The following is a 19,136-nucleotide window of genomic DNA, read 5'->3' as shown; positions in this document are numbered from 1 at the left end:
AAATTTGAAGAAATTATGAGTGGGTTTTTCCATATTTCTGCCAAAGGAGTAGTTTGCTGGCAAGAATTCAAAGTGACAGGCGACTTTGCAAACTGAGAGGTTGATGATTTGTTGTCTCAGCGTCTTGGGTGGCAATGTGGCCTTTACTTGATTGATTGGATTGTGTTTTGAAAGGCATATCATGCGCCCGTTCGACCATCCTAGGTCTGCTCCTTGAGGTCCCTGAAGCCGCAGGACGGGAATTAGAAGCTCTTCATGGAAATCTCTGTGCAGCTCTCCCAATGAGATGGCATCAGACAGCGAGGTGAAGATGCTACTGAATTTTGTCAACTTGGCCTCCAGCGACATCAAAGCGGCACTGGACAAATCCGCCCCTTGCCGCCGCTCAGTGGATCACAGGAAATACCTGCAGAAACAGCTCAAGCGTTTCTCTCAGAAATACTCCCGGAACCCGAGATGCCACCCCAGCAAGATGGCAGAGCCCCATCCCAAAAAGGCAGCGGAGGAGGAGCGGCCCCGCGGCCCGCCTGCGGAAAGTGTGGATGCGGACCACCAGGGAGGCTGTGGCGAGAAGGCGTCCGGAAAATCGGAAATGAGAGAGCAATCCGCCCAGGCCTGGGCTCTGCGGGACCAAAGTCCTGGGGTTGTACGGCCGGACCACGTTCCCATGCGCAAAAGACAGCTTCCCGCTTCCTTCTGGGAAGAGCCTCGCCCTACTCAGAGTTTCCCAGCAGGGCCGGATGGGCTTCTGGCTCCCAGGGAAGGGAAGAAGAGTAAAAAGGACCTTGAAGGTGCAGGGCCAGAGACCGGATCTGTGGCCATGGCGTCGAGGGGAGAGAAAGAGTCCCCTAAAATCCCAGGGGCACCCCTCTCCAGTCGGGCCAATACCTGGAGTTGCTGTCCATTTCAGTACCATGGACAACCCATCTTCCAAGGTCCAGGAGCCCTGCCTCAGTCCCCTGCCCCTGCCCCGGTCCTGGGACCGTGGAGGAAGAGTTCAACAGCCCCTGGAGACCTCATGTCCTTCTCCAAGGAGTCATCCGGTGCCGGCCAGAAAGTTTACAGGCCGGTGGTTTTGAAACCCATCCCAACCAAGCCCGCAGTTCCACCTCCGATTTTTAACGTGTTTGGATATATATAACCTGGACCAGGTGGCTCTGGGAAAAGAACAATTATCCCACCAGCTGCAGCGGCCCACAGGACCTGCAAACCCATCCCAGACACCCCGTGCCCTCCCCGCACTTTCCTTTGGAGGGACGGTTGGTCACGAAATAGGGGAGTTGTTCTATATGGAGAGTTGGGGGGCCGGAGTTGGGGAGGGAGTGTGCTGGCTTTTGTATCCTTGTTCTTTCTCCTCAAAACACAGTCATCAACACGTGTGGTCTTGGCGTGGAGGAGGCCCTAGGCCATTTGTGATTTAGCACTTGAACCCATGGGACATCCTCGCTTTTCATCCGCCAGCAGACAGAACTTCTCGAACCAGTGGAGTGGCAGACGGCTCCCTCTGAATCGTTAGCAAATTCTAGGGCAGTGGTTGTTGAGTTTGGTGGCTTCCTTTGGCTTGAAAGTGGCTCAGGGGGTAATATTTAATTCAGAACGTTTTCCATTAGCAAACAAATGTGTAAGCTGATCTCGGTTCTTCTCCTTGTAAAAACTGAGGGTGGAAAGAATAAAGACATGAATTCTTGTGGGAGAGATTTATTTCCCTTCCCTGATCTCCTTAGGTTACTTGGCTCTTCTGGCCCTTCTGCAGGCTTGCCAAACTCAGGTTTCACCTGAGGTTGTTTCACGTGAGCCCATTGTTGGGTAGAGACTGTCTCTATAGGTTGCTGACTGTACTTCCCAAGTGCTTAGTACAGTGCTCTGCAAACAGTAAGTGCTCAATAAATACAATTGAATGAATGAATGACTCACAATAACAAGGGGATGCTAAAATTCTAGAACTGAGCTCTAAGACTCTCTCCCCCTCTAGACAGTAAACTCACTGTGGGCAGAAAATGTGTCTACCAACAATACTGTACTGTAGTCTTCCAAGCACTGAGTACAGTGGTCTGCACACAGTAAGTGCTCAATAAATACTGTTGATTAATTGATTAAGAGTCAGGAGCAGTGTAGGTGTTGATTGAGGTTGGGGTGTGGGAGGGAAGGAAATGAGACTAGGCTAGGGTGTGTTTACAAGCTGAACCTATTGCCCAAGACCCCTTCACGGTACCACAGGAGGAAGAAGCCGTTGAGGTGAATATGATTTGTGGAATATCTGCTTCCAGTGAAACAGTGTTATGTCTACATTTGCTCTATGAAACATATTTCTGAAAACACCAAAGAATATACAGACATTCCTCCCCAAGATGTAACCTCACTTTGGGCAGGAAACGTGTCTACCAGACACATTTAGTACATTTAGGACAGTGCTGCACCCAGTAAATGCTCAATAAATGCCTTTGATTGATTGATTGTATGTAAATGCAGTGGGTAACTTACCCAAAAAACAAGTGTGAGAGACTGGAGATCAGTGGTTTTACAAACCATTCCCCAGTTTGGGGTGGAAAGTTCTACATCCTCTAGAGATATTGTTAATGATTCACTTCAGTTTGCCAGAGTTGAACCAATTTGAGGGCAGTAAACACTGCGCTTAAATTCAGGCAAAGTAGAGAAAGAAGGGCCTCACCCTGGATCTCATTTCTAATTGGAAAGTTGAAGGTTTCCCCCAATACCTGGGGAATACAGTTTTCTTTTACTACTGCAAGCTGGACAAATTTGTAATTTTTTTTTAAGGGCAGGAATGTGTCTGTTATATTGTTAACACTGTACTTTCCTAAGTGCTTAGTAAGGTGCTCTACACACAGTAAAAGCTCAATAAATACGATTGACTGACTGACTAAAGCATCCAAGTTTGTTTGAAATCTGCCAGGACTAGACCCAGAATATCAGGACCACTGACAGACCCTCAATCTGCAAATCTTGTGGTGCTTTCTATTTGACGTGGTGAGCTGTGACGAAAATTTTCCCTGTCCTGAGATGCAGTGTGTCTGCTAGGAGCATGCCTGTTCAGAGCCCTGAGTGAGTGACGGGAACCCTCTGATGGTTCTGGAGAACTGTTGTTAGGGAAGACGGCTCTGCTGAGGGATGATGGCTTTTTCCATATACCTTGCAGTTGGCATGATAGAGCTGTTGTCTGCGTGGCTAAATGGCCATTGGAAAGGAGCTTGGGCCACAGTGGATCAGGTGGGGGTCATGGCTGATGTTCACTGAAGAGGCATGTGATCTGGATTCCCTTCACCCAACTACCCTGACTCCAGGATGAAGTAGGGGGACTTGAGATTGTTATCCAAATGATCCAATTCAAAACAATAACTTTGTCTGAAATATACAAATGATAGAGAAGAAGTGTTTTTGAGTACGAGCCATGTGGATGATGCTCTCAATTCCCAACTGAACTTTGTGGTTCTACCTCCACAAATTCAGTGAAACGGGGTGAATTTGATGGGCACAGACGGCCCATCTGCACTGTGCAAGTCAAAACTCCTGTCTTTGCTTGGGCCAGGCTTTCTCGAAGAGGAATCTGGGAAACTGTTAATGCCAGATTGCAGTTCAGGTGAGAGTGTTCTCTAGTAGCCTGTATCTGTGGTCTGAATTCTGTGAGTAATTTGTTTGAGCAGACCTGGTCTAAAGAGCAGGCTGCTTTTCCCCCTCCTCTGCTAGAGAATTCCTTCAAATTTTGTAGAAAACTGCTAGGCCAATACAGGTACCAAAGACAGGGAAAGCGAAAACCAGATGGCCCAGTTCAATGAAGCAACTCTCTTATTTATATGAGCAGGGCCTAGAAAAGTCTGCACATTCTCAGATGAGAATAACTTTTGCCATTGCTTCATAAAATTGTCCATAATATCAAATACAAATGGAAATAATTATTGCGGCATTTAAGTGCTTACTATGTACCAAGGACTGTACCAAACTCCGGGCTAGATACAAGATCATCAGGCCAGAGCCAGTTCCTGTCCCACATGGGACTCATAGGCTAAGTAGGAGGGAGAACAGGTATTGATTCCCCACTTTGCAGATGAGGTAACTGAGACCCAGAGAAGTTAAAGGATTTGCCCAAGGTCACACAGCAGACAAATGGCAGAGTGGGATTAGAACCCAGGTCCTTAGACTCCCAAGCCCGAGTTCTTTCCATTAGATCATGATGCTTCTCCATCTTTGGGTGTAGCTTTTGTTCTTTGTCCAGATCAAAGATCCTGGCTCTGACTTTCTCAAGGAAACAACTTTATGATCAATTAAGGAAAATCTAAGAGACGTAAATCATAATTCTGAGCAAACCCCATTTACTAAAACTTAATCCAAACAATGTGACACCACATAACTTTTATAAATAGAGCAGAAGAAACTTATGAAACATGATTTTAAAAGCTTTGGTACAAAAAACCCCAAACACCCCAAAGGTAAAAGTGCACAAATGCCCCAATAAAGGTGAGTTGCCTATGTTAATATAAAAAAGCACAGTAATCCTACTGAGATCTGTCCTACACCTGTCCCAAAAAGTACTTAAAATGACTATTATTACTCAATACTTCGTATTATACATTGGAATAGCTCTACTGCTTTGTCCTTTTTCTTTCTCTTTTTTTAACTCCAAATAGTATTAAAGTACTGTAATGGTATTAGAAAGGAAGGCCTCATTTCTGATAACAAAATAATTGACTGCTTAGGTAGCTTCCTGGGTCTCAGTGCAAATCAGTAAACGTGTAAACGAGGTTGTAGGAGAGATGCAGGCAGCGGTGGAGATCCAGGAACAGATGTTGAGAAACTCACCTGACTCTCTCTCTGTGTTCTGTTCTTCCCTCCTGAATGTATGCCAGTATTCTACCGAGAAGTGAAACTCTTGGGATCACAGTTGGTGACTCGAGCAATAACCAGCCCTTGTAGCACCTAATTTAAAAACATGCAGACACCTCCTCTTTTGAAATTGGTTTCTATCCTGTCCAATCCCACAGTTTTGAATGGCTTGCATGGTTCAGCCCTGACCTACAGAGATGCTTAGAGGAGACCCCGAATGGCCCCAGTTCTCTTTGTAGTTGATAAGATACCACCTGGACCTTGAAATTGACTTGGAAGTTCCATCAGAGAATGAGATTTTTCCATTCAGTCCTCTTTCTTTCCATGGAACAACTCATCATATATATATCTGATAGACTATTTCCTTTGCTTGGGTATCTCAGAGATGTAACCATGGGTGGGTCTGTTCATATCTCCCTACCACCAAGCTGTTACCGTACAGATTGATTTTGACTTCCGGGTCCATAGAGGTCTTTATCTCAAGCGACAGGAACTGATAGATGTTTGTGTCTTTCATCCCCAGAAAGGACGCTGTTTTGGATTACAGAATGAGCTAGTCCACTGTGCTCTGGACTTCTACTTCCTTTAAGCACATTGGCACAGAAATAACTGAGATAATAAAGACCAACTCTCCCTTGCAATTTTTTCGACAAAAGCGTGGGGACAGAGACACGTCCAGGGCTCAGAGGAGCAGCAGCTCCTCTCTTAGTGCAGAGCTGTGTCATCTTGTACTTCCCAAGTGCTTAATACAGTGCTCGGCACACAGTAAGTGCTCAGTAAATACAATTGAATGAATGAATGAATCTCGGTGTGGAAGGGAGGGGTGATGATTGTCAGGGGTAGTTATTAATATGGGACACTCCAAAGATCGGCCAGGGAGGGGATGGGTTCACCCCTCTAACTTCACTGAGAAGGGAATCAGGCAGCCAGATGTGCCCAGGTTTAGCACGGTCATCTCCAAACCCACAGAGATGCAGGAAAAGTTCCATCATTGCTCAGGTCTCAAACTACTGTGCAAATTTGGGGTTGAATGTTCATTTTTCAGTGATTCAACATTAGTAGAAGAACAGATGCCCGGGCATGAGAACTGTGTCTGTGTAAACATCCGGTTTAGCTGTGAAAGGCTTAGCTAATGTTATAGTGTTGTGATGGAACTTTGCAATGAGTATCCATACGCTTGAAACTTGAGAAAAATGCACAAGGTCATTCCGGAGAATAGAGGAAAATGGGAAACTGGTCATTCAATCCTGAGGCTTTTGCATTTTACCAAGGGATTCTTGGTTCACTCCAAACAGAGGCCCAGCATCCAGCACTTCTGTGTTTTATTTGAGAGCATCATTCATCCTCCAGTATGGTTGCTCTCCAGCAGAAGTGGGGTGTGTGAAAGATGCACTGAAACATCACAAGAGTTTGAATGGCGCTTCTCCAAAAAGTTCTCCAGGTAATTCTTATGTATCACCCATAAAGCGTTTACTGTAGTAATTTAGCAAAATGCCAAAAAAAAAAAAAAAAGAAACAAGCCATGGAAGAAACTTGAGAAGTAAGTGAAAGTTCTAATGGAGAGGAAAGAAAACAAAAGAATCATGCACTAGAATTTGGGTTATCTGAGCCAGGCAGGGTCAACTATCTATTCTAAAATTCAGTCCCTGGCAGTTATTTGGATGCAATCTACTTTTCATTTCTGCTTAAAAATCTAGAGTTATTTATTCCTGAACCCCTTAAGCTACTTTTTCTATCCCCGGGACTTAACTGGTTCACATGCTTGCTAGATTTCACTTCCATGGACAGGCCTGAAATCTGTACAACTGGAATTCAGAATATTTGCCTTCTGTTTGGAAATCAAAACCTAGCAGCCTTCTTAACAGTTCCCCTCTCTCCCTGTCCCTCTTCCTCCCTCTCTCACACTCTTCCTCCCTCTCTTTGTTCTCTCTTTGCTGCTCACAGCTTTTCTCCCTCTCAGTCCATATTCAGTTGCTCACAACAATAATATTTAGCTCTGTTGCATCATTGAGGATGCAGTCTGGAGCCTTTTCCTTGAGAATACTCAGTCACCCTCATGCCGGGGATACCACTGTCCTCATATTGAATAGATGAGCTTTGTAAAACCAGATGAGGAAGCTGCTCATTCCTTAGGGTTGCTTGTAGTTACTGGGAATTGTCATGTTGGAGGTATCTAATCAATCTGCCCGGAAGGGGTAAGGTATCTATAAGTTTGATGCGGTTCTTCCCGATTGCTTTCCGAACCCTCAGACGGCACAGGTGAGCGAGCGGCCTCGGGGGCTCTGACAAAAAGAGAAAAATATCCACAATTAGCCTGGGATTCAAGATTTGCAACTTCATCGGAGGTTTATCACTATTAATGGCATCAGCAAGGGGGTCCAAGGAAACTTTCAAAAAGGCCGACGGCTTCTGGTTCTGGTTGTTATTCTTGTTTCTGGAAGACAGGTGCACCCCTTTACGTTGCAACTACCCCAGCACTTAGTATAGTACCTGATACAAAGTAAGTGCTTAACAATTACCAGAAAACCGAAAAAACCTTGAGAAATTGGTCTTGTGGTCCCTGGTGTGAGCAACTCTGACAATCGATAATTGCAATGGGGTTATCGCTTGGTGACTAGCGTTCTTCTAGAAAGCCCTGAGTCTGAGCCTACTGTTCAGGGGTAAGAAACACCCAACTTTCCCTTACAATATTTTTGACAAAGGGATAGAGCTCTCCCCTTTAAGTGCAGAGCTGCATCATCTTGGTGTGTAGGGGAAGTGTGATGATGGTCGGGAGTGGCCTTTAATAACTGCCTATGGGAGACTCTGAAGATCAGCCCAGAAGGGGCTGGTTCACCCCTCTAGTGTCAGTGAAAAGGGAAATGGGGAGCCAATCCAAAGATCACCCCTCAAACTTCAATAAAAAAGGGAACTGGAAAGCCGATCTACAAGTCCCAGCTTTGCTTTTACCGTGATTCGTTATAGGAAATCTCCTCCTCCCGGCTTCTTTTCTCTCTCCCCTCCACCCCCTCGCCCTCCCCCGCCTTTCCATCCCCCCTCACCTCACCCTGTCCTCACCACACACAGACACACTGGCTCTGCCGACCCCTAACTTGGAAGATAAGGGGAGAGGTCCGTGTTTGAAGTCCACTGCTCTTTGGCAACAGGGGGGCTGATCCGGTGGTGGTTTGGAGAGGTAAGCCCCAACTCTGATTTCAGAGAGGCCAATGGGGAGGGGTTTGTCTTCAAAAGCAGAGGCCCTTGTTTCAGTAATAGACTTCTTTGAAGTGGACTCTAAAGGAATTCCAGTCTAAGTCTGTTAATCCATCAGTGAATGTTTGCTGAGCACCTATATAGTGCTATGTTTGGCTACAGGAGGAGTGCAGATTTAAATACCCTTCTGTCTGATGTTCAAGGAGGCCAGTGCCCTCACCCTCATTTAGAATTAATCTCTTCATATCAAAATCTTTAATAAGATAATTTTCTGAGACTTCTTGTAACAAAGGCTTTCTACTGAAAAATTGCCCAAATTGAACACCCCCCACCCCTGCAGCAAGGCATTTTAGTAACTTCTGCTCTGAATTTACTGTGTGGAAGATTATTCATTTTGATCACTTAAATTCTTTCACAGTGAAAAGGCCGGGCTGATTTCTAGGAGATATCAGTATCTGGGTCATTCAGACCCAAAAGTATATTCACCCTGAGTTCCTAGATATTTCTGGTGATGGTAATTTTTAACCTGAAATTAGTGGAATATCAGTCGACTATATGAAGTGATCCAGAAAATTGGCTCATGTAAATCTGGTTCAGGGTTTCCAAGTCTAAAAGTTTCTGACAAGGTTAAATTTGTCTGTTTTTTTCATCTTGTTATGAGTGGTCTAAGCTCATTCCTCCGCACTTTGATGGACTGAGCAACCCAGACAGGATTTCCAAGTACCGTACCTGCTTTTTCTCTGATGACAGCCCATTCTTCATAGCTCTCTATGTGCTCCTTTAACCTGGCGCAGAGCTGCACATTCCCCACGTAATCCAGGAGAACGTCAATAATTGGCCCAGCCCACCGGCTAACCTCGGGAGCAGATATAATTTCACAAAACTGAAATAAAGAACACATATATGAACCTGTGTCCCTTCTGGCTGTCACAATTCCAATTATGACACATAGGTTTCATGGACCTGCCATTTTTCTCTCAAATTTTGGTACTTTATGGTCTGGTACAAAGTTCTAGTATTTTCCTTGTCTAAAGATCTATTTACAATAATAGCAGTGGTATTTAAGTGATCATTAAGTGGGGTAGATATGGAACAATCAGGTAGGGTACAGCCTCTCTTCCACATGGGACTCACAGGCTAAGTGGGAGAGAGAGTACTGAAACCTTATTTTATGGATGAGGAAACTGAGGTACAGAGAAGGCAAGTGACTTGTCTGAGGTCACAGAGCTAGGATTAGAATCCCCCTCTGACTACTATTACTAATAATAATGATTATAATTTTGGCATTTGTTCAGCTCTTACTGTGTGCCAAGCTCTAAGCTAAGCGCTGGCATAGATACAAGATAATCTGGTCCCATATGGGGCTCATAGTTTAATGGGAAGGGAGGACAGGTATTGAATCTCCATTTTGCAGATGAGGTAACTGAGTCACAGAGAAATTAAGTGACTTGTCCAAAGTCACAAAGCAAAGAAGTGGTGAAGCTGGGAATAGAACCCAGGTCTTCTGACCCCTAGACTTATGCTCTTTCCATAGGCCATGCTGCTTCTCTTAGAATTAGTATTATAACCCAAAAGATTGCACCAGTTATCTGCCACAACTGCTGGAGTGGCTGTTTTCCTCTCTGGCCCATCATTAAAATGCCTGAGATCTGAGTTAGCTGTACCTACCCTGTGAAGCAGAGAGTCGGAGAAATGAGCTGGATAATTGAGAAAAACAAATCCATTGTTGGCGAGAAAGCCTGGCTCGGAATCCTCTAATGGGTTGTGGACACTGACCCAATTTACGAGATCATTGCTTACTGTTCCACTTTCCTCTACTTGGGGAGCCAGCCTCTAAACCCAAAGTCCAGCCTGAGCCTTGTAGCAAATCCAGTGCTCCATAAAACGTCTGTTCATTTATCAAACACCCATATCGTGTTATCATCCGTACATTTTTCTCCTGGAAAAGAAAGTTGGGGAGGGACTACCTTGAGGCTTATTCTGGAAAAAAATGTTGAAGTTCTGCATGAGCCTGATAAGTGCCTTCATAGTTCTGCTTTAGTGACTTCTTGGGGGAGATGGGGAGCTGAGCTTTATCCTTCAACCCTCTTGGAGAACTCTCCCTGGAATGAACTGCCTTCCTCAACTCCATAGGCGTACTCTCCATGGGCTCTGAGCACTACCCTGCATCACCCCGGCACATCTCTCCATCCAGAGAAGACTAGAGTGATTCATTTAGACTGTGAGCCCGTTGTTGGGTAGGGACTATATATGTTGCCAACTTGTACTTCCCAAGTGCTTAGTACAGTGCTCTGCACACAGTAAGTGCTCAATAAATATGATTGAATGAATGAATGAATAACCCAGAGCCAAGGTAACCTGTGTTTGCAAGAGAAGAAAGCCTCCAGCCTCAGCTGGGCTGTCTCAGCAACACCATTGATGTTGCATTTTCTGCTCGCCATGCGGGGAGGGTCACAGCCTGCCTGGTTCACCATTCTTTCTGGGTGAGACGTATTTGGAGAACAGTGGCAGGGAAGCACTTAATCTGGTGTTGGGGCAGGACAACTGTGCTCCCCAGAATAGAACACAGGCCCTGGAGTCAGAGGACCTGGGTTTTAATCCCAGATCAGCTGCTTGACTGCTGTTTAACCTTGGGCATAGCACAATTTCTCTTTGCCTCTGTTTCCTCATCTGTAAATCCTGTTCAAATGTTGTTCTTCCCCTTACTCAGATTGAGAGTCCGCTTTGGGGCAGGGACCGTGTCTGACCCGATGATCGTGTATCTACCCCAGCATTTAGTACAGTGTTTGGCACATAGTAAGCCCTTAACTAATGCCACAGTTATGGTGCCGAGGGGACCCGTGCCCAGGGAAGAAGCCGGCTCAGTTTGGATTGGAAATGAGTTTAGAAGGTGAAGGTGACAGTTTTAGTCAGAAATGATGAACGAAAACATGGTGTGAAACAATAACTTCTCTAGACTTCCAGTTCCCTGTCAATTTTTTGCTTTGTTCCAGGTTTTGAAATTACCCGAAATGAGATGGTGAAATAATTATATTAACTAAATGATACTTTAAATGAACGCATTAATCTCGGCAGCACACTAAGCAATTTTCCAGGTGGTCATTTTCCAGACTCCAAGCCCCCAGTCTCATTTTCCAGCCTAAAACTATCTGATAAGGCTTTTCATGGGCACTGTTCTTTATTTACCAGGCAGGATGGCCGTGTACATCTAGGGACAATGAGGGTGATGCCTGGTGTCTGCAGTCCTGCTATTCCCTCTCGTGGAAATAGAAGGAATTCTTTGGTCTGCCCACATTTCGAACATACTCACCCTCCCGCGTATGATCTAACTGTCAATAGTGTCGTTTTCAAAGCGAAGGACAATGCTAGATGATTTTGAACGCAACATGAAATCGAAATAGTTTTCTTGCTCTCAGATGGAGAAGCAGCAGTTCTGGTTTGGAACTCGGGTCGTGGGTTCTAATCCCGGCTCCGCCACTTGTCAGCTGTGTGACCTTGGGCAAGTCACTTCACTTCTCTGTGCCTCAGTTACCTCATCTGTAAAATGGGGATTAAGACTGTGAGCCCCACGTGGGACAATGTGATTACTTTGTATGTACCCCAGGGCTTAGAACAGTGCTTGGCGCATAGTAAGCGTTTAACAAATGCCATAATAATAATGGACAGTGGGAATTATCATGTGGCCGATAAATTAATATTAACCTGGTTTATTCTCATGTCCTTATTTTAAACCTGTACAGTGTAACCTGTAAATTCACTGTGGGCAGGGAACGAGTCTACCATCTTTGTTAAATCGTACTCTCTCAAGCGCTTAATACAATGTTCTGTACACAATAAGCACTCAATAAACATGATTTTCTATGGTATTTGGTAGGTGCTTACTCTGTGCCAGGCGCTGTTCTAAGTACTGGGCAGACACAAGATAATCAAATTGAATAGATGGGGCTTACAATCTTAATCTCTATTTTAGAGATGAGGTAGCACAGAGAAGTAAAGTGACTTGTCCAAGGTCACACAGCAGACAAGTGGTGGTTTTCTGTACCTTCTACCCTCACAGGGATCCAGAAGAGGGTTTCTACAAGCGCTCAGTCCAGTGCTCTGCACACAGTAGGTGCTCAAGAAATACCACTGATGGTTACACTTACTTGGACAACACTCGGAGACTTGTCCAGGGGCACGTCATTAAACCTGTTGGCCATGGCTTTCGGGTTGGGATGAGGACCATTTCCGTACTGACACTTGAAGCAGGCGTGGCCGTCGCAGCCGAGATCCATGAGGAACTTCAACAGGGAGAGGCACTTCATGGAGAACATGATGGCCGCCGGGAAGGTGGTGGGGTGGGAGGAGATGTAGGCATCGATGTTGGCCCCATGGTCCAAGAGCAGCCTTATGGTCTTCAGGCAGCCGTGGCGGATGGAGATGAGCAGCGGATTGATCATGTCCAGGTTGGGATTGGCTCCGGCTCTCAGGAGCTGCTCGGAGGCATAGACGTTGTTGTTGATGACGGCGAAGTAGAGGGCGGTGGTCCGCCTGTCCTCGTACAGCCGGGATCTCTCCGGGGACAGGATGGCATTCACTTCGTAGCCCGCTTCCAGGAGCTCGTCTAGCACGGCGTCGTTGTTCCTCTCGGCTGCCAGATGCAATGGGCTGACACCGCTGCGTTTGACCCGGGTCCGGCTGGTCACCGGAAGCAGCATCTGAACAATCCTGGAGGGACGGTGGGGAGGGAGTGTAATGTAATAATGTAATAATGTAATAATGGCATTTGTTAAGCGCTTACTATGTGCAAAGCACTGTTCTAAGCGCTGGGGGAGATACAAGGTGATCAGGTTGTCCCACGTGGGGCTCACAGTCTTAATCCCCATTTTTTACAGATGAGGGAACTGAGGCTCAGAGAAGTTAAGTGACTTGCCCAAGGTCACACAGCGGACATGTGGCAGAGCCGGGATTCGACCCCATGACCCCTGACTCCCAAGCCCGGTCTCTTTCCACTGAGCCACACTGTTTCTCATGAACAATTTGCTCATTTCAGCTTTTCTCTGAATTTTTTCATGGTACTTGTAATTATTACTACTACTACTACTACTACTACTACTACTACTACTACTACTACTACTACTACTACTAACAATAATGATGGTATTTGTTAAGCACTTACTATGTGCCAAGCACTTTCTAAGTGCCGGGGAAGATACAAGCTAATCAAGTTGGATACAATACTAGTCCCAGATGCGGCTCACAGTCTTAATCCCCATTTTACAGATGAGGTAACTGAGGCACAGAGAAGTGAAGCGACTTGCCCAAGGTCACACAGCAGAAAAGTGGCAGAGTTGGAATTAGAATCCAGGTCCTTCTGAATCCCAGGCTTGTGCTCTACGCACTAGGCCGTGCTGCCTGTTAGTGCTTACTATGTATGATCCAAGCATGTACTAGGTGCTGGGGCAGATACAAGATAATCAGGTTCCATGTGAAGCTCACAGTCTCAGTAAGAGGGGATAGGATTTAATCCCCATTTTACAGATGAGGAAGCAGAGGCCCAGATGAGTTAAGTGGCTTATTCAAGGTCACACAGCAGACAAATGGTGGAGCCGAGATTAGAACCCAAGTCCTCTGACATCCAGGCCCATGCTCATATGCCACGCTGCTTTTCTAAATTCCCTGAGGCTGGTCAAACCCAACAAGTAACACACTGTCTCCTGCCTGAAAGGTCTTCCAGGTGGGGCAGATTGACAGCACCCTGAAGGGAGCAGGGGAGGGGATGGAGGGCAAGTGAGGTGAAGGATGGTTAGTACAGTGCTCTGCACATAGTAAGCGCTCAATAAATACGATTGAAAGAATGGTCGGAACCTAGAGGTGCAAGCCACCACCCAGCCCACTTCTGGGTTCTCTCTCATTCATTCATTCATTCATTCATTCATTCATTCGTATTTATTGAGCACTTACTGTGTGCAGAGCACTGTACTAAGCGCTTGGGAAGTACAAGTTGGCAACATATAGAGACGGTCCCTACCCAACAGTGGGCTCACAGTCTCCATTCTGCTCAAAAGTGTTGGAGTCATGCCAACGCACTGCCTTCTCCCGCCGCCTGTAGACAGTTTCCTTCCAAGGTTCACTGTGCCTTGGGTGCCAACTCACCATGGTCCTTGGCAAGACTGTTGGTCCCCTTCGCCAAGTCCAGTAAACTATGCCTGAGTGGAAAGGGCCCAGGACTGGGAGTCAAGAATCCCAGCTCCACCACTGGCCTGCTTTCTGACCTTGGGCAAGGCACTTAACCTCTCTGGGTCTCAGTTTCCTCATCTCTAAAATGGAGATAAGATAGGTTGGGAGCTTTGCAGGGACAGGAACTGTGACTGATCCATTAGCTTTGTATCTACTCCAGTGCTTAGCACCTAGAATGTGCTTAATAAATGCCCATTGTTATCATTTTTAGTATTAGTCTTATGATTGGTGATGAGTTCCATCTGGGGGATACAGAGAGACCACATGGTGGTCCAGGTGGCAGAGAGGTGATTCTGACCTGGTTGCTCCCAACAGAACCTGATTTCACAACGGTGAAGAGCATTAAGTGAAATCCCTGCTTCCATTCCCACTGAGTAATGGGCTTGATGCTTCCAGGAAAGGAGTTGGAAGTTCCCTTTCAGAGGTGTGTTCGTTATCTCTGGTGGCTAAGGGTACCAGGCTGTGAACTGGCATGGTTCATTAACATTTTAGCAGTACCCTGGCACCATAAAAGTGGGAATGCAACTTCCCCTGTCCTGACAGGATCAGGCCTGGGATGTTTAAGGTTGTAATTAAGTCTTCTTGTAATTGTAACTCCAAGTATATCAAGTGCATCTAGAATGTAAGCTCCTTGTGTGCATGGATGGTGTCTGCCAACTCTGTTGTATTGTATTCTCTGCACATGGTAAGCACTCAGTAAATAATTGATCATTGATTGATTGATCAAGTGGGAACACCTAGTATGTTGGTAAAATTCAGGTTAGGTGGCTGAGAGCATATAAAGGGGCGGTTGCACTAAACAAAATTAGGTAAGTGGAGCAACCCATTCATCGCCCCCAAAAAATTTCATAGCAGAGGTAACAGGCTTGAATAACATGGGGCTTCTGAGAACTTTATCTATATTCCTTCTGCTTTGAAGGTTTACATACTTCTGGTGCTAGGAGAAAGTTGGGGAAGAGAGAAGAGTTTTCAACAGGCTTGTATAACGTGGGACTTCTGAGAATTTGATCTCTATTCCTCCCAATTTGGAGGTTTACATACTTCTGGTGCTAAGAGAAAATTGGGGAAGAGAGAATCGTTTTTAACAGGCTTGTGTTGTCATTACTTGTTTCAGAATGAAATAAACCAATCATAGTTAATGAATGCTTACTCTGTGCAGAGCACTGTACTAAGTACTTGGGAGAACACAATAGAGTTAGAAAACCCAATCAACTGCCCTCAAGGAGTTTACAATCTAGTAGGAGGGAGACCATTTAATTGTATTAATATAGTCTGTATGCTGGACAGGCGGCTACAGTAAGAACAAAATATGGAGAAACTGATTGGTTTCCCAATAGTAAAGGTGTAAGACAGGGGTGTATCTTTTTGTTGACTCTATTATCAGAGAAGTCAGACTGGATGAAGAATGGGGAGTAAAGATTGGAGGAAGGAATATAAACATCCTTCGTTATGCTGATGATACTACCCTATTAGCAGAAAGTGAAGATGATTTGAAGGGCTTATTATTAAAAGTTAAGGAGCAGAGCAAAAAGATGGGCTGGCATTTGAATGTCCAGAAAACAAAAACCATGACAACTGGAAGTTTAAACGCACTTATAGCAGATGGAGAGAAAATAGAAATGGTTGAGAATTTTTCTCTCCTGGGATGGGTAATCAGTAATAAAGGAACTAGTAGTCAAGGAATACACTGAAGATTAATGTTAGGAAGATTTGCTTTGAAGAGCCTGGAAAAAGTCATGAAATGTCTGATGTAACAATTGCCACAGAAATACAAAATTATATATATATGTGCACAAATGCTGTGGGGTTCACAGAGGGGTGAATATCAAATTTGTAAAAGGTACAAATCCCAGTGCAAGGGCAATGCAGAAGGGAGAGGGAGTAGGGTAAATGAGGGCTTTGTCAGAGAAGGCCTCTTGGAGGAGATTTGATTTAATAAGGCTCCAAAGGTGTGGAGAGTGGTGTTCTGTCATACGTGAAAGTGGAGGGAGTTCTAGACTAGATGGACATGGGCAAAGGGTAGGCATTGGGGATATGAGAGATTAATCATGGAAAGCTCCTTGATTCAGGTTCAGCGTCTGTCAAATGTCACAAAGTGATCTGATGGACTTAGCAAAAACCGGTCTTGAATTCCTGGGACTGTAGCTGGATTTTTAAGAAATCGTACCACTTCCTGAACTTGAACCTCAAATCGCATGTCTCTCATCTGGGATAACAATGTCTCACACTGCCTCATCCCCACACCTCCCATAACACTTACTTATTTACATCTTTACACATGAATTGCTTCCTCTTTCCTGAAATTTATTTATTTTAGTGTCCATCTTCCCCCACTAAACTGTGAGTCCCTTGAGATCAGGGATCATACCAACTAATTCTGTTGCCTCCTCTCAAGTGCTCAGAATAGTGCTTTGCCCACAGTAGGCACTCAATAAATGCTGTTGATTATCTCCCTCCTATAATAGCAGTCAAGTCAGGGCTAGTAACAGGATTTATGAATCTTTCCGCTGTCAGTATTTTTTTTAATGGTATTTGTTAATCGATTACTATGTGCCAGAAACTGTACTAGTTCTGAGTAAGATACAAGATAATAATTTTGGACAGAGTCCCTGGCCCACATAGTTCTCACAGTTTTTATCCCCATTTTAAAGAAGATGTAAATGAGGCACAGAGAAGTGACTTGCCTAAGGTCCCACAGCCGAAAATTGGCAGTCAGGATTAGAATCCAGGTGCTCTGACTTCCGAGGCTTTTGCTTTTTCCACTAGGCCATGCTGCTTCCCTAAGTATGATACATTTGTCCACAGAAATGATTCAAGTCAAATCTGCTTTTCTGAACTAGATTATGCTTACGTTCCTTGAGGTCAGGGATTGTGTTTTACCAACTCTGTTGTAGTGTACTCTCCCAAGCATTTAGTACAGGCTTATGCATACAGTAAGAGCTAAATAAATGTATCCACAGCATATCAGTCAGGTGAAACAAATAAAACTGGCTGATTCGCTTGAATCACCTTGTTGTTCTTCCCCCATGTGCTTTTCTATTGTCTCATGACTTCACCTCAGTTCCTAGTGTTTTAGGGAAAGTTTGGGGTAAGATGTGCCCCTAATGGATTCCTGCCCAATTCCAAGCACTTGGAATTTTCTCTCTGTTGCTGGAAAGCTGATGCATGGAAATTTAGTGGGGTAACATAAGTGGAGAGTACTTTTGTTTGAGTTGCTATTATTTCCAAAATCAATTTATAAAAGCCACCAAGGGACTTCACACAATGACGAGATGAGATCTCTCTTGAATTTCTGTTGGCCAAAGCCCAGAGGTGGGGTCTCCCGAAGCTGAGCTGGTCGTCGGATGTTTACAGCTCAGGGCTGAGGAGCTGGACAGGCGCCACCACTAACAATTGCCTCATGGCGTCCGTAACATCCCCAAGAGGGCACCCGGTGGGATCTCGGCCTTCGGCTCCAGGTCAGTGAGATTCGCTCTAGGATTGACTCTGTTTTTGTTCAAGTTCGCCGATTGGTTTTGTTATCCGAATCCAGGAGCCAATGGGTCTGAGCCAAATCTCCAAAACTGAACTAAAGGAAAACTACAACTGACCATGTGTTTCGAGTTAATGAGATGAAAAACTCCAGAATGCTACAGTGACCATTATTATCACCTTTATCATGGTCACCAGGGTATTATTGTCACTTTCTTATAAAGGTAGGTTATATATCTCATCTACCTCGCCGCCAACGATTCACCAACATCCTGCCTCTGGATTGGAATGTCCTCCTCATATCTGACAGACAATTACTCTACCCTGCTTCAAAGCCTTAATGAAGGCACATCTCCTTCAACAGGTCTTTCCTGACTAATCTGTCCTTTATTCTCTCCCACTCCCTCTGCATCGCCCTGACTTGCTCCCTTCATTCATCCCCCCTCCCAGCCCCACAGCACTTATGTACATAACTTTATTTATTTATATTAATGTCTGTCTCCCCCTCTAGACCGAATGCTCACTGTGGGCAGTGAATTTGTCTGTTTTCTTTTATACTGTTCCCTCCCAAGTATTTAGTACAGTGCTCTGCACACAGTAAGTGCTCAATAAATACGATGGACTTACAGACTGACTGACTTTATATGGGTGAGCTGCTGCATGAACATCAGACAATCAATTGATCTTGGGGGAGCTCTTTGTGCAGAGCACTGTACTAAGCACCTGGAAGAGTACAATTCTGTTGGTAGACCCTATTCCTGCCCTCAAGGAGCTTCCAGTCTAATGGGCGAGACAGACATTAAAATCAATTGCATGTCAGGGAAGCAACTGAGTTTAAGGATATTTACATAAATGCTAGGAATCCTTGCTTTTATCTGTTCAGATGCTGGCGTGCTTCCAGGTGCCATCATACATGGGCCAGGTAAAAGCCCAGGAACTTGGAAGCACTGGGGGTCATGGGACTTATATTGTGCAGTCTGGGAGAACCTTCTCCCTCAGCCCCTCTCCACCCCTTTTCCTCCCAAGGGAAGGCGATGGGGATGGGGACAAAGTGGGAAGTACAGCGGGGTGAATGACAGGTCCAGGAGCACCTTGAGCTCCCTGAGGATGACCTAACTTGGTCCTAGAAATGAACAACTGCATATTTCTCCAGTGCGTGATGGGGAGCAGGTTGGCATCATTGGCCCAGAGGATCACCCTACCCTCTGGATCCGGGCAGATAATAATAATAATATAATATTGTTAAGTGCTTACTTTGTGCCAAGCACTGTTCTAAGTGCTGGAGTAGATGCAAGGTAATCAGGTTGTCCCAAGCAAGACTCACAGTTTTAGTCCCCATTTTACAGAAGAAGTAAATGAGGCACAGAGAAATTAAGTGACTTGCCCAAGGTCACACAGCAGACAAGTGGTGGAGTCGG

At 45.2% G+C, this 19,136-nt stretch overlaps 2 protein-coding genes across 3 annotated transcripts in view; one reads left to right on the top strand and one right to left on the bottom strand.

The window, feature by feature from the left end:
* The first annotated feature begins 209 nt into the window (after nt 1-209).
* On the top strand, nt 210-1,623 carry FAM181A (family with sequence similarity 181 member A). The gene has a single exon (XM_038749846.1). The coding sequence runs from the start codon at nt 287-289 to the stop codon at nt 1,139-1,141; it is 855 nt and encodes a 284-aa protein (XP_038605774.1). The 5' UTR covers nt 210-286; the 3' UTR covers nt 1,142-1,623.
* Nucleotides 1,624-4,308: 2,685 nt separating this feature from the next.
* The window catches only part of ASB2 (ankyrin repeat and SOCS box containing 2), a 36,205-nt gene continuing 21,377 nt past the window's right edge, over nt 4,309-19,136 (bottom strand). The window contains exons 7-9 of one of the 2 annotated variants that reach the window (XM_038746615.1): nt 12,174-12,735; nt 8,758-8,911; nt 4,309-7,118 (exon numbers count right to left, since the gene is read on the bottom strand). In XM_038746615.1, coding sequence (XP_038602543.1) covers nt 6,982-7,118; nt 8,758-8,911; nt 12,174-12,735 — 853 coding nt within the window. In that variant the 3' untranslated portion in view covers nt 4,309-6,981. Of the gene's footprint in view, nt 7,119-8,757; nt 8,912-9,696; nt 9,968-12,173; nt 12,736-19,136 lie in introns of those variants that run through there. The other variant, XR_005451075.1, reaches the window with a different exon arrangement.

Source organism: Tachyglossus aculeatus, chromosome 1, assembly GCF_015852505.1.
Source record: "Tachyglossus aculeatus isolate mTacAcu1 chromosome 1, mTacAcu1.pri, whole genome shotgun sequence".
NCBI classification, from domain to species: domain Eukaryota; kingdom Metazoa; phylum Chordata; class Mammalia; order Monotremata; family Tachyglossidae; genus Tachyglossus; species Tachyglossus aculeatus.
The sequence above is the reverse complement of the archived record's forward strand: the minus strand, read 5'-3'. Positions and strand labels throughout refer to the sequence as shown.